Below are 15911 nucleotides of genomic sequence, written 5' to 3'. Positions count from 1 at the left end.
TTATGAATAGGTTAATTCCCTGCCTTGGAGGTGAGTGAGTTTGGATTAGCACCTGCCTGAGCTGGTTGTTAGAGTCCGGCCTCCTCAGTTTCTCGTTTCCCTTCTTGCCATGTGGTCTTTGTCCACATCTCTCCCCCACTTTTGCTTTTTCTACCAGGAGTTGAAGCAGCATGAGACCCTCACCAGATGGGCTGCCCAGTCTTGGACTTTCCAGCCATCAGAATGATGAGCCAAACACACCTCTTCCTTTATAAATTACCCAGCCTCAGATATTCTGTTGTAGCAACACTAAAGAGAGTAAGACACCAGGCAACTCCACAGAGATGTCTAATATAACTGTGTTCTTCAAGGTCATCACCTTCAGGACCACAATGCCTGGTAGGGCAAGGACTCGCGCCCGAGGCAGAGCCCGCCGCAGGGAGAGCTACCAACAAGAGGCACCTGGGGGACCCAGAGCACCTGGATCAGCTACAGTGAGCCCTGTAACGTTGTTTCCTTTCTGCAAGAGATACGTGCCTGTACTGAAAAGAACATAGAGTTGGTTGTTGAGCGAAGCTAGTTCAGGTATAGTGCTAAGTGAGGACTAATAAAAGTTCATAAGAAAGTCAGGCTGTATAGATGGCAGCATGGGGAGGCTTTATCTACTCGGATGTACTCTCCACTGCTTCCTTCTCACATTTTCACATGTGCAAGCAGACTGACTTTCAGCCCAAAGTGGATGCAAAGGTTTCTAGATTTCTTGGCTTCAGCCAATGACTCCTCTTTGTAAGTGACCCAAAATGAGCAACTTCCTGAAGGTACTGGCATAGCCTGAGTTAGATAAGAGTTTCCAGCCTTGTTGAAAACTTGTTATGCCTGCCCTGTTTTGTCTTCTCTTACTGCATATCCACTTTACATTCACACAGCAGGATCCACAGTGGCACCGCGGGGCCCCATCTGACAACCTCCAGGGGGACCATATACTGCATGGAAGTAGCACGATGCCTTCCAGGTCCACTTATTCTGCTGTGTGACTGTTGCTCCTCTCCTTCTCCTAAGCCCTCCAACCTCAATTCCTCCTCCTGGTCCTAATTATCAGTTTTCAACATAGACTTCTGTGCCACTGAGACAGACAAAGCATCCAATGAGAGTGTCAGTGGCTCCCTCTCTTGTCTCCTCACTCATGAGCATCTGAACCCATAGTCCAGCCCCTCACCGGAGATCCTAGGGCACCGTCTTTGTTCCTACCTAAAGCAAATATCTCTACTTAGCCCCTTAGCCAGTCCTCTGTCTAGGGCATGTCTCCTGCAGCTTGCCTTTCTGTCTCCCAAGTCAGCAGGTGTGTGTTCTCCTAAATCATTCCCGTCTGTCTACAGACTCACTGAGTTCACTCCCATTCATCAAGAAACCTTCCCTGGGCCCTTCCACTCTGCCAGATTCACAGGGCAGCTCTCCTCAGACTTGCCCCTTCACTTTTAGTTGGCACGGTTGAGACCTCTTTTCTCCTGATCAACTCCCTCCGTTTGGTGTTTAGGTTACCTCCTTCATCACTGACCACTCCCACTTGCTCTCCTTTGTGGAGTTCTCCTCTATGGCCTCTTGATATTGCCAAGACCCAGCCCTTGAGCCTCATCTTTTTTCTCCATATTCTCACTCCCTTGGTGAAGTTATCCAGTGTCAAAATGCTTTCTGGTGTGTGGACAGGTCCCCATATTTATCTCCTTGGCCAGAACCTCTCCTGCACCACCTAACACCCCCACGAGTGTCCACGGACAACTCACACTCCCAACCTGCCTTCCCCAACATGCCATACCCACCTCATCAGAAGGACTTCCATTCTTCCATTTGCTCAGACCAAAAGTCTGTGCTTTCATCCTATCTCCATGACCTCAAGCCCTTCTCAAAAACAACCATGGGATTGTTTTCTCAAAAACTATCCAATATCAGACAATTTCTCACCACCCCTATCCTGGCCTCTGGCCCAAACAGCTCACATCCCTTGCTATTTCCTTGTCTCTCAGCCTGTTCCCAACACGGAACCTGACAAATTAGTTCATGTCGTTCCTCTGCCTGGTATCCTGTCACAGCTTTTTTTTTTTTTTTTTTTTTGAGACAGAGTTTCACTCTTGTTGCCCAGGCTGGAGTGCAATGGCGTGATCTTGGCTCACCGCAACCTCTGCTTCCTGGGTTCAAGTGATTCTCCTGCCTCAGCCTCCTGAGTAGCTGGGATTACAGGCATGCGCCACCATGCCCAGCTAAGTTTTGTATTTTTAGTAGAGACGGGGGTTTCTCCATGTTGGTCTTGAACTCCCGATCTCAGGTGATCTGGCTGCCTCGGCCTCCCAAAGTGCTGGGATTACAGGCGTGAGCCACTGCACCTGGCCTCTGTCACAGCTCTCATTGTATCAGTCAGAAGCAATTTCCTTAAAATGACCTCCTTCCCTTCATCTCACTGACATCTCTCACCCTCTTCTTCCAGCCACACTGGCTGCTTCATTCTTCCTTGAACGTTCCCAACTGCAGAACTCTGCTCTTTTTCTTCCACTGCTGGCTTGGGTAACTTTGCTAATTCACTCAGTACCTCCAAGTCTTGGGTTCTGTGTCACTTTCTCACTGAGGCCCTCCTTTGCCCCCATCAGCTAGTGAAACCTGCCCCTTCACACCCCACCTTCTCAATAATTCCTGATTCTCCTCGGTTTGTTTTGTCCTTTTTTTGTTTTTTTCCTTAGCAATTACCACACAAGGTGCTATGTATGTTGCTTATTACAACTTAGTTTATGTCACTGGAATGTGAGCTTTGCAGAGGAAGTTCCTTTGCCTTGTGCCCTGCGAGTGCCATTTGGAGGGAGAATGAATGCAGTGGGGCACTGCTCATTATTTCTATTTCCAAAAACATGCAGACCCAGGAGCCCGCTCAGTTGCAGTCGACACCCCGGCCGCTGCAGGAGGAAGTCCCAGTGGTTAGACCTCTGCAGCCAAGAGCAGCAAGAGGAGGAGCACAGTCTCAAGGTGAAAGGAAGCAAGAAGGACATGAGGGGCAGGGGATGCTTCATGTGTGAAGGGCTACCACAGAGGTAGAAGGTTCTATATAGCCTCAGGACTCCCGTGAGGTTTGGTGGGATGGGAAGTGTATGCAGCTTGCAACTGTCTCTCTTTGTGCAGTGAATTATCTGATGGTGTTTTCTTCACCTTGTGTCTTAACTTGTGGAAAGGAGATGGAGGTCACTGTTTATTGGCCAGTTCAACATAATTGCTTTTCAAATTTAGATGACACATCTGCAGATGATAACTCTAAGTTAACTTAATGGAATTCTAAGAACACCATTTTCTTGCCTCTTTAAATTGTGGCATTAACAGGTTGAACCTGTTACCTACATTGCAGGCTGACAGGTTATCCTCGTTTATACAGCACTCATGCACACAGGCTCAGATATTGTCATTTGCTAAGGTTTCGGCTAATGTGATCCAACTTCAGTCTGGATTCTCCTCTTTGCTCTCTATAGCAAAATAGCTTGTGATGAGTCAAAACTTGAAACACTAAAAAAGAATTGTATTATAGATAAATATTAACAAATGGATACAAAATCCAGAACCTATAAAATGAGCTTATACATTTGAATAAATTAAAACACATTTTTAATAATCAGATCCTATCTGAAGGGTTGTTATTAAATAGTATGTGTAAATTACATGCACTGGGCGCAGTGGCTCACATCAGCACTTTGGGAGGCCCGGGTGGGTGCATCACTTGAGGCCAGAAGTTCAAGACCAGATTGGCCAACATGGCAAAATCCCATCTTTACCAAAAATATACAAATTAGCTGGGCATGGTGGTATGCGCCTGTAGTCCCAGCTACTAGGGAGGCTGAGGCAGGAGAATCACTTGAACCCAGGAGGCAGAGGTTCCAGTGAGCTGAGACAGTGCCACTGCACTGCAGCCTGGGTGACAGTTAGACTCTGTCTCAAAAGATAAAAGTACGTGGTTTGTAGCGAGTGCCAAGGTGCCAAGCTAGGATACCTGTTTTCTTTTGCTGACATTTTAATATGATGAATTTGATTGCTGGATGTGTCAGGAACTAGTTGGGAGTTTGATAAAATTGTTCAAATTTTATGTGTAAAATGTAGTTAGTCTGTCACAGAAATGGAGACACTTACTTTGTAAGATCATCATAAACTAAAAACTAGACTCCAGAAGTAAAATTTTGAGGCAAACCATTATTGTAACCCAAGGCACAGACGTCTTGGCCATTTAGGTGTACGGGATTTACAATAACGTGTGCGTATTCCTTCAGGATGCCTCTCGTCACTGAAAGACCGCATTGTGCTGTCATTTAAATGTTAACTTTGTAGAATAGCTACATCGATATGAAACTTAGAATGTAAGTTAAAATAGTGAGTGTGATCCTTTCCTAGTTGCTCTTAATAGAAAGGATAGATCAGTTTTGTATTAAAAGCCAGTTTTATAGATTTTTTAAATGATTGGCTTATTTGGCATTTTATGATGCCCACTAGGGGGCAGCATAGCGCCAGGAGATAGGCTTAAAGACAGAACCAAGGTTTCTAGAATCTTGTACCATGAACAAATACCCAAAGAAATGGGGCACATATGTAGCAGGAATGAATAAAGTGCCAAGGCAACCACGGATGTGAACTGGGGACTCCTTGGGAAAGGTTTCTGGGTAAGGTTACGCTTTTGCGGCAACATATCACGGAAATGTGTTTTGGAACCTTGGGTGGCATCTTTTCTACCTCCAACAAACTTATGCTGGGTGTTAATGCTGTCTTTTCTATTCTTCCCTTTTTATTGTTTAAACTTCTGGCATTTACATTTATGCAGGGGTGAAGGAACCTGGACCTGAGGCTGGGTTGCATACAGCGCCCTTGCAGGAGAGAAGGATTGGTGGAGTTTTTCAAGACCTGGTGGTGAACACTAGGCAAGATATGAAGCATGTTAAAGACTCAAAAACAGGTATGTTGGTCTAGAACTCAATGTTTATGGAGCTGTTCGTTTTTAACTTTTTTTTTTTTTTTTTCATTGAGAGACAAGGTCCTGCTCTGTCACCCAGGCTGGAGTACAGTGATGCTCACTTTAGCCTCAAACTCCTGGGCTCAGCTGATCCTGAGCTGATCCCAGCTCAAGTAGCTGGGACTACAGGTGGGCACCACCATGCCCGAATGTGTGTGTGTGTGTGTATAATATATACATATTATATATATGTGTGTGTGTGTATATATATATATATATGTAAATTTTGTAGACACGGTCTTGCTGGTCTGGAACTGGCCCAAGCCATCCTTACACCTGGGCCTTCCAAACTGCTGAGATTACAGGAATGAGCTACTACACCTGGCCCGTTTTAAACTTTTGATAAAAACTTTAATAGATTCTGGAAAGCTTCTGTCATCACTGTAAGTAGAGGTGCCTCCCACCTTGCCCAAAGCTGGTCTGGAACTCCTGGCCCAAACCATCCTCCCACCTGGGCCTCCCAAAGGGCTGGGATTATAGGTGTGAGCCACTGTGCCCTGGCCTGCATTGAGACTTTTTTTTAAATTAAATATTATTACATAGGGTGGCACTTTCTCTCCTTTTGGAAACCACAAAGGTTCTCATTTTCAATCTATTCAGTATCTTAAACTTCCTAAATGTATGCTTGCATAAGGGCTCATTGAATTGATAGGCATTCTGGACATCAGGTGCATTACAAATGTCATTTATCTCCTTGTCTGACCTAACTTTGACTTTTCTTTTCTTTTTTTTTTTTTTTTTTTTTTTGAGACGGAGTTTAGCTCTTGTTATCCAGGCTGGAGCGCAATGGTATGATCTCAGCTCACTGCAACCTCTGCCTCCTAGGTTCAAGTGATTGTCCTGTCTCAGCCTCCCGAGTAGCTGGGATTATAGGCACCTGCCACTGTGCCCAGCTAACTTTTTGTATTTTTAGTAGATATGGGGTCACCATGTTGGCCAGGCAGGTCTGGAACTCCTGATGTCAGGTGATCCACCTGCCTTGGCCTCCCAGAGTGCTGGGATTAGAGGCGTGAGCCACCGTGCCCAGCCCTAACTTTGGCTTTTAATATTGTAGTGTCCAAACTGTTTGTTTTGGGCCCAATCAGTCTGTTTCTTTATTGTCATGTGGCTCCATTTTTCAGGTTCAGAGGGTACAGTGGTACAGCTACTCGCCAACCACTTCCGAGTGATATCTCGTCCTCAGTGGGTTGCATATAAATATAACGTTGACTACAAACCAGACATAGAAGATGGAAATCTCCGTACAATTTTACTTGATCAACATAGAAGGAAGTTTGGAGAGCGCCATATATTTGATGGAAACTCTTTATTATTATCTCGGCCACTAAAAGAGCGGGTTAAGTAATGTTGTTTCACATTTTCCTGTGTTCTTTCTCTTGTTTTCACTTTATTATAATAAAACACCTATTGTTTTTGCGCAGTTGTTTGTTGAGACATCCCAAGGCTCTCTTGCCCATATGACTTGTTGTGAAACCTATGTGCCATGTTCGGTTATCACTGATATTCAATAATGCCTCTGATTTTAATGCTTAAATGAAATTTAATAGCACAATGTGGCTCAAAAATGCTGACAAAGTTTGGATACTTTATTTTTTTATTCTATTTGTTTACTTTGAAACTTCAGCCCCCCACTCCTAGCAGAAAACAAGTTAGAGAACTTATTTTCTTCTTTAAATTTTTATATTAACTGAACAATTAAATTGCTTTCAGGAGCTTAAGTAAAATATTTCGACTTAAATATTTAATTCCAACTCTTCACTCTTGTGAATCATGTTTTCCACACGCACGTACTTTTGTGGGAAAGACTGCTCCATCACGATGGTGTGTTGGATAGCCAAGTGACATGGTGATTTGCCGTGCAATGAAGTTTAGTTTTTTGGAAGAATATCTGGACATTTTTTTTGTTTTTTTTAATCTCAGAGAGTGGAATGGTTGAGCACAACCAAAGACAAAAACATCGTGAAGATTACAGTTGAGTTTTCCAAAGAACTCACGCCCACGTCGCCAGATTGCCTACGCTATTACAACATTCTCTTTAGAAGGTATGTTACCGGGGTTGAGTTTCTTTGATACTCATTCGGTTGTTTTACTGTGTAGTGGTGTGGAATACAGCCATTTGCTTCTAGCACTTAGTGTTCTTCATAGTCCTCATGTATTCAGAGAGTGAAGGGTCTTGGAGATGAAATGATACTTGAGGCTCAACTAGAATATGCAAGTTCAGTGGCTTATCCTCAATGTTCTTCTCCTGGCCGATGCCCGCTCTTTGGCTCATACCTGCCTAGAAAGACATCAGCTATACACATCTGTGTATGTCTCTGTAGCAAATGCATTTTTTATTCTATGGTCACTACAATGACAAAATATTGAAAGTTAAAATTTGAAAGGCAGAGTTTGAGGCCGGGCGTGGTGGCTCACGCCTGTAATCCCAGCACTTTGGGAGGCTGAGGCGGGTGGATCATTTGAGGTTAGGAGTTCCAGACCAGCCTGGCCAACATGGTGAAACCCCTCCTCTACTAAAAATACAAAAATTAGCCAGGCGTGGTGGCAGGTGCCTGTGGTTTCAGCTACTTGAAAGGCTGAGGCAGGAGAATCACTTGGTCCCAGGAGGTGGAGGTTTCAGTGAGCAGAGATTGTGCCACCACACTCCAGCCTGGGCGACAGAGCGAGACTCTGTCTCCAAAAAAAGACACAGTTTGAAAAAGAGACCTTAGTTCAGTTTTGAGAATGAAGAACATTTTGGTAACCTTTCTACAATATTATGTTTATAAGGAGATGGAACAAATGAGGTTAAATGAACCTTAATATCCACCTCATAATGTAACTTAGTTAACAAGTACTTTGTGTTCATTGATAATATAAACAGTCATTGACAGATTTTTTTTTCCCTTATGTGTCTTACCAAATGCTTAATAATGTACCCTGTACTTTCAACAAAATCTATTCTTTCCATTTCCAGAACTTTCACGCTGCTGGATTTTGAACAAGTTGGTCGCAACTATTATACCAAAAAGAAGGCCATTCAGTTATACCGTCATGGGTTTGTATAAAGTAGAAAATTTCACACTCTGCACAGACTTAAACGTAGGATTTTTTGAGAAAGTTATTCATTTCATATTTGAAGTGGTATGCCTTAAAAGTGATGGCCTTTTAAATGGTATCCACTGACCATGAACAATTCAGTGTAATGTCAACTCAGCAAGAGTTACTTTAAAAATCTTAGCATGACAAATATAAACCTTTGAGATATTCAGTTGTTGCATACACATTAAGAAGCCTAAACAATCATCCAAAATGTGTAATTTGTCTTTGAAAATATCTTCAATCATAGCAACTATATATATTACTCACTGGTATATGTGTATATTAAACATATGTTACAGATAAATATGGATATGACACTTTAAGCCTGTGGGTGACAAAACATAGTTGAACAAAAATGGTATAAATAGCACATCTGATAAATGTTTATCTGAAGGTCCTTCAAAAGACGAAGAACAAATACTTAAAACTGACTCCTAAGTACCAATTTTTAGACCCAGAGCTTAGGCTTGGAAACCCTTGGCTTTATGTGAAGAGATCGGACTTAATACTCTCATGTAATTTATTCTAGTACCAGTTTGGAAATCTGGCTGGGTTATGTTACTTCTATTCTTCAATACGAAAACAGCATTACCCTCTGTGCCGATGTGAGCCACAAACTGCTCCGAATAGAAACTGCTTATGATTTCATAAAGAGAACATCTGCCCAGGCCCAGACAGGAAACATCCGAGAGGAAGTAACTAATAAATTAATTGGATCAATTGTTCTGACAAAGTAAGTCTGTCTTTTAAAAACCTATCCAATCACTTTAACTCCCCCTTCCCCCACCCCAAGAGATGGTCCTATAGTTTTCTAATCACTAAATGTTGAAGTTGAGGAGTAGAAATTGCAAGAACAACTGAACACGTCTCTCCTCTGGTTATACAACTTGGGAGAAGAATGTGTCAATTGTAGACTTCACTCTTCTTGAAATCCCTAATGCCAGTCCATTTGTTCTGAACCCTACCTTGCACATAACACTAAGCTCTTTCTGAATTTCTTTCCTTTTGCTCTTTTGTGGGCATTTAGCTAGTTTAAAAATCAGTGCTTAGTTATAACCCATCAGCAATTTCCCATTTGAAGGAAGTTTTAAAATCTTTCTACAGCAGAAATCTTAAATTGGTAAGAGAATGGATTTAAAGAACCAGTTACTTAGCCAATACAACCTTACAGGGACACAATTTGAGGACTCACACTTCTCAATTTTAAAACTTACCAGAAAGTTCTGGTAATCAAGACAGTGTGATGTCAGTGTAAAGACAGACAGAGACCAGTGAAATAGAGTACAGAAGGTTAACCCTCCACTTAGTTGACTTCTGACAAGTGTGTCAAGGCAATTCAATAGGGGAAAGAATAGTCTTTTCAATAATGTTGCTGGGACAACTGAACATCCACCTGCTTCTTCCTCATGCAATTCACACAATTCCAGTTTAACTCAAAAACCAACTCAATAGACCTAGATGTAACAACTAAAAGCATAACATTCTTAGAAAATATAGGACTGAATCTTTTTGACTTTGAGCTAGGGAAATCTTAGATAAGCCACTCAAAGCAGAAGTGATAACAAAAGAAACATAGATACATTGGGCTTCACCAAATTAAAAACTTATTCAAACTATACTATCAAAATTGTGAAAACACAACTGGAAAAACTGGGGAAAATGTTTGCAAATCACATTAAGTAACCTGTATCTAGAATATACAAACAATACTTGAGAGACAACATAATTTTTAAAATGGACAAAAGATCTGATTAGATACTTCTCCAGATATATTTCTTAAAATGTACAAATGACCAATAGATGCGTGAAAACGTTTAACATCAGTAGCCATCATGGAAATGCAAGTGAAAACCACAATGAGATATCATTTCACACCCACTAGGATGGTTAAAATTAGATATTGACAAGTGTTGGCAAGGATGTGGAAAGATCAGAAGCAACTCTCTCGTATGCTGCTTGTAGGAATATTAAATGGTATGGCTTCTTTGTAAAACAGTCTGGCACTTTCTTAAAATGCTAACGATATGCATTACTGAAGTGGCGTCGTTTGAGGAAATACATGAGGTTTTGTCTCACACTAAGGAAAACAAAGACATAGACCCACAAGGTGTGGGTTTAGGAGCAGAAAGCTGAATAGGTGAAAGAAGAGAAAAGCGCCCCCTTGCAGGGGGAGGGGCATTCCGAATGAATCTCCTGCTTTGCAGAGGGATGCAGTTGGTTTTATAGAGGGGCTTGAGGAGGTGGTGTCTGATTTACGTAGGGCCCAGAGGATTGGTTGGACCAGGTGTGCCATTTACATAGCCTGCGAAGAGGCTGGCCATCCCACCCTAATCTTTCATTATGCAGATGTGATCTCCATCTAGTGGGTGGGCACCATAACACCTGCACACATGGCAGGGACAAGGAGAAGGGAAGAGAACCTCCATGTTGGATATACTGGCTTCTGGCATAACTGCCAGCATCCAACTATGTAAGCTTCCAGCTTGCTTATCTATGTTTGCAGCTTGATTTTTTCAGGCTGCTTTTTGTTAGAAAAATGATTTGGAGGCTGCTTTTTAAGAGAAAATTCCACCGAGAACTTTTACCCTTACTAACCACCTAAATTCCGTTTTAACTCCTATATCATCACCATATGAACCAGAAATTTTACTCCTACTTAAATACACAAGAGAAATGAGAACATATTTATTAAAATCGGCACATAAATGTTCATAACCTTATTCATGGTAACCAAAAGTATATACAACCATAATGTCCAGCTGGTGAATGGATAAACAAAAGGTGGGATATCATACAATAGAATATTATTTGGAAATGAAAAGAAGTGCCAAGACTTACTACAGCATGGATGAACCTTAAACATGATGCTAAGTGAAAGAAGCCAGTCGGGAAAGAACACACATTGCATGACTCAGTTTACGTGAAATGAATGAGCAAATGTGTTGAGACAGGAAGTAGGCTAGTGGCTGCCTGAAGGCTGGTGGATTAGGCTAAAATGGGAAGTGACTGCCTATGGTTATGCTGCTTCTTTGTCTTGATGATTGCACAACTCTGTGGCTGTAGTAAAAACCAGGTGATCGTATGCTCAGATGGGTGAGTTGTACAGTATGTGAATTACATCTTAAGTAAATCTAATATATTCTGCAATTCCTTGCAGGATTAAAAATGTCTTTATTTTCTGTGTGGATGGTTCCATGTGATGAATAAGTCAAATAATACCATATTGTAATTATTCCACAGATACAACAACAAAACCTACAGAGTAGATGATATTGATTGGAAGCAGAATCCTGAAGACACATTTAACAAATCAGATGGCAGCAAAATCACCTATATAGACTACTACAGGCAGGTATGAAACTGTATTTCTTTAAATATATTTAAATTGTAAACCTTCATGTATTTCAGTTTGTGTTATTTAGCTACTTGAACATATTTGTCATATAAACATACATATTTTCCTTTTAGGGGATTATAGCTTGACTTATTTATTATCCATGCATCCACGTGCCTTGTATATAGGGTAATGTCACATAACTAGAATGGCGCCAGTGTGACCCCTTCTTTCCTTTCTTTCAGTCTTAAAAGTGGCTACTATCATACTTTTTTTTTTTGAGTTGGAGTCTCGTTCCGTCTCCCAGGCTGGATTGCAGTGGCATGATCTCCACTCACTGCAACCTCTACCTTTCAGGTTCAAGCAATTTTCCTGCCTCAGCCTCCCAAGTAGCTGGGACTACAGGCACCTGCCACCACGCCTGGCTAATTTTTGTATTTTTAGTAGAGACGGGGTTTCACCATATTGGTCAGGCTGGCCTCGAGCTTCCGACCTCAGGTGATCCGCCTGCCTTGGCCTCCCGAAGTGCTGGGATTACAGGCATGAGCCACTGCATCCAGCCTACTACCATAGTTTTTTAAATGTGGTTGGATTGTTTGGTAGATAATCAAATATGGGCCGGGCGCAGTGGCTCACACCTGTAATCCCAGCACTTTGGGAGGCCAAGGAGGGCGGATCACCTGAGGTCAGGAGTTCGAGACCAGCCTGACCAAAACGGAGAAACCCCGTCTCTACTAAAAATACAAAATTAGCCAGGCATGGTGGCACGTGCCTGTAATCCCAGCTACTCAGGAGGCTGAAGCAGGAGAATTGCTTGGACCCGGGTGGCGGGGGTTGCAGTGAGCCAAGATCGCGCCATTGCACTCCAGCCTGGGCAACAGGAGCGAAACTCCATCTCAAAAAAAAAAAAAAAAAAATCAAATGTGGTAAGACTTCAGATAAGAAAATGTTACTTATCTAGAAATCTCAGCCCTGTAGAACTCAGTCCAAAAAGAATAAAAATGATTAACATGTAAAATGATGTCAGTTATGTGCTAATCTTGTAAGATATGGATTCCTCAATCTGAGTGTTCACTGTGAAGAAGCAGCCACTTTTGGCCAGCCAGGGCAGATGGAAAAAGGGCCTAACGGGTGAACCTATCCTGAATGTGAAACTATCCTGCTGATTCCTCAGTTGTGCTACATGACAGGTACTGGTGGCTTACAGCCCCTCTTTAAACTGTCCTCTTGACAGTTTTCAGTATGCTTTGGGAGTTTTAAAGGCAAGACTGTGGTGAGAACCTCAGATACTGTCTCACCCATTCTCATATACAATGTTAGAGTAGCTTGACGACTCCAGCGTCATGTTTGGTGGGAGTCCTGTATTTGGCCAAGTATGCTCACAAGAAAAGATCCGTGGCATATCAAAGGTAAGAGAATTTGAGAGTATTCATAGTACACTATTAAACTTGGGGAACCTAATATCACCAGCATGCCTGTGGCCCTTCATCTGTAGTCCCACACATGCACTTTTGAACCTCTGTGTGTGATGTTTCTAAGGTTTCACTGATGGTCATGCTGGTCTCTTGTTTGTTGAGCAGCAACATAAAGAAATTGTCACAGTGAAGAAACAGCCACTTTTGGTCAGCCAGGGCAGATGGAAAAAGGGCCTAACGGGTACACAACGTGAACCTATCCTGCTGATTCCTCAGCTGTGCCACATGACAGGTACTGATGGATTACAGCCACTCTTTAAAGTCAGGTATAATTACCACTTAACGCAGGCTTTTCAGGGAATTCGAAGTGTGTCTCCTTGGTAGTAGGTTCCTCCAGCTGTTATAATTTAGTCCTCACTCAAATTCATGCTTGTTCAGCTGTATCTTTTGGATTTTTTTAAAGGTCTAACAGATGAAATACGTAAAGATTATAGCATTATGAAAGAATTGGCTAAACATACAAGATTGAGTCCAAGAAGAAGGCATCATACATTAAAAGAATTCATCAATACTCTACAAGAGTAAGTGCTGCTTTTCTGGCTGAGTGTGTGTGTGTGTACATGTGCATGGTGTCCCAGAGAAGCTGATGGCATCTCAGCCCTGGCATGTCAGATTCTTCTACAAGCAAGTGACAATGGGAAAAATTTTGATGTTGGGGGACAACTCCAGTTTTTCTGTCATTGCAAGATTAGGAGGCCGGGGGGGAAGAATGAAATCAAAAGGCTATAAGTACCTATATGAACATGAAAGCAAAAACAAGATTTCAGAGTTTCAGGGAAGGTACTGCCGCATCTCAATGCTGCAGACAAGTGATGGTGAACCTTGGAATAGAAGGAAATTGCCTTGCACAAATGGCTAGCTGCTTTTACTTATCTTATTTGGTTTGATCATGTTGGCAATATTTTAATTTTCAGTAATAAAAAAGTACGAGAGTTACTTCAACTCTGGGATCTGAAATTTGATACCAATTTTTTATCCGTCCCGGGAAGAGTTTTGAAAAACGCAAACATCGTGCAAGGCAGAAGAATGGTAAGACAGTTTCAAAATCATCATGTCATGGTGGGGTCAAATGAAGAGTAAAGCAAAAAGGAACTAACTGAGTCTCAGTAATGACTACGACTGCTGTTCTCTTTTCAGACTGCTCATTCGTTCTATATTGAGACAATAAGAAACACTAAGAATGCATGTAAGGTGCTTGGCACATAGTAAGCTCTGTATTTATCTAATTAATATTCTGGACAATTGCTCATGGCATTTGGAAGATCCATTTTTTCAAATATATCCTTAAGAGTCAAGTACCTAGAGTCAAAGTAATTCACTAACCCATGTTAAAAAAAAAAAGAATTTTATTTAAATTTTGTTATCTTTAGTTTTTGTGGGTACACAGTAGGTATGTATATTTATGGGTTACATGTGGTATTTTGATACAGGCATGCAGTGCGTAATCACATCAGCTTAAGTGGGGTATCTATCCCCTCAAGCATTTGTCCTTCGTGTTACAAACCAATTATATTCTTTTCGTTATTTTAAAATACACAAATTATTTTTGACTTTAGTCACCCTTTTGTACTAGCAGATGCTAGGTCTTACTCATTTCTTCTGTTTTTTGTACCCATTAACCATGATCCCCACATTCTCCTCCAACCTCCCACTACCCTTCCCAGACTCTGTAACCATCCTACTCTATCTCCATGAGTTCAATTGTTTCCATCTTTTAGATCCCACAAATAAGTGAGAACATGTAAAGCTCATTTTTCTGTGCCTGGCTAGTTTCATTTAACACAGTGACCTTCAGTTCCAGCCTTGTTGCAAATGACAGGGTCTCATTGTTTTTTTACGGCTGAATAGTACTCCATTGTGTATATGTATCACATTTTCTTTATCCATTTATCTGTTGGACATTTACATTGCTTCCAAATCTGGGTTATTGTGAACAGTGCTGCAATAAACATGGAAGTACAGATATCTCTTCAATATCCTAATTTCCTTTATTTTGGCTATATGCCAAGGAGTGGGATTGCTGGAACATATGTTAGCTCTATTTTTAGTGTTTTGAGGAACCTCCAAACTGTTCTCCATAGTGGTTATAGTAATTGACATTCCCACCAACTGCGTATGAGGGCTCCCTTTTCTCCACATCCTTACCAACATTTGTTATTGCCTGTCTTGCATAAAAGCCATTTAACTGGGGTGAGATGATATCTCATTGTAGTTTTGATTTGCATTTCTCTGATCATTGATATCAGCACTTTTTCATATGCCTGTTTGCTATTTGTATGTCTTCAGAAATGTCTGTTCAAGTGTTTTGTCCCTTCTTAATTGGATTATTTTTCCCCTATAAAGTTGTTTGCTTTCCTTAGATTTTGGTTATTAATCCCTTGTCAGACAGGTAGTTTGCAAATATTTTCTCCCATTCTGTGAGTTGTTGCTCTACTTTGTTTCCTTTGCTACATAGAAGCTTTTTAACTTGATGTGATCCTACATATCCATTTTTGCTTTAGTTGCCTGTGCTTGTGGGGTATTGCTCAAGAAATCTTTGCTCACTCTAATGTCCTGGAGAGTTTCCCCAATGTTTTCTTGTAGTGGTTTCATAGTTTGAGGTCTTGGATTTATGTCTTCAAGCCATCTTAATTTTTTTTAATATATGGTGAGAGATAGGGATCTAGTTTCATTCTTCCGCATATGGATATACAGAAGAGACTGTCCTTTCCCCAACGTATGTTCTTGGCTCCTTTGTCAAAAATGAGTTCACAGTAGATACGGATTTATTTTTGGGTTCTCTATTTCTGATCCACTGGTCTATATGTCTGTTTTTATGCCAGTACCATGCCATTTTGGTTACTATAGCTCTGTAGTATAATTTGAAGTCAGGTAATATGATTCTTCCAGTTTTGTTCTTTTTGCTTAGGATAGCTTATGGAATTCTGGGTCTTTTGGTTTTAAAATAAGTTTTAGGATAGTTTTTTCTGTTTCTATAAAGAATACCCTTGGTATTTTGATAGGGATTGCTTTGGAT

The 15911-nt window shown here is 41.3% G+C and overlaps 1 protein-coding gene across 2 annotated transcripts in view; it reads left to right on the top strand.

The window, feature by feature from the left end:
* Nucleotides 1-356: 356 nt before the first annotated feature.
* The window catches only part of PIWIL3 (piwi like RNA-mediated gene silencing 3), a 44449-nt gene continuing 28894 nt past the window's right edge, over nt 357-15911 (top strand). For both annotated transcript variants that reach the window (XM_054675498.2, XM_016939614.3), the window contains exons 1-11: nt 357-473; nt 2880-2988; nt 4817-4948; nt 6127-6341; nt 6926-7047; nt 7962-8042; nt 8616-8819; nt 11327-11438; nt 13001-13127; nt 13299-13416; nt 13810-13924. In XM_054675498.2, the coding sequence (XP_054531473.1) occupies nt 372-473; nt 2880-2988; nt 4817-4948; nt 6127-6341; nt 6926-7047; nt 7962-8042; nt 8616-8819; nt 11327-11438; nt 13001-13127; nt 13299-13416; nt 13810-13924 (1437 nt within the window). In that variant the 5' untranslated portion in view covers nt 357-371. The remainder of the gene's footprint in view (nt 474-2879; nt 2989-4816; nt 4949-6126; nt 6342-6925; nt 7048-7961; nt 8043-8615; nt 8820-11326; nt 11439-13000; nt 13128-13298; nt 13417-13809; nt 13925-15911) is intronic.

This window comes from Pan troglodytes, chromosome 23, assembly GCF_028858775.2.
Source record: "Pan troglodytes isolate AG18354 chromosome 23, NHGRI_mPanTro3-v2.0_pri, whole genome shotgun sequence".
Lineage (NCBI taxonomy): Eukaryota > Metazoa > Chordata > Mammalia > Primates > Hominidae > Pan > Pan troglodytes.
The sequence above is the reverse complement of the archived record's forward strand: the minus strand, read 5'-3'. Positions and strand labels throughout refer to the sequence as shown.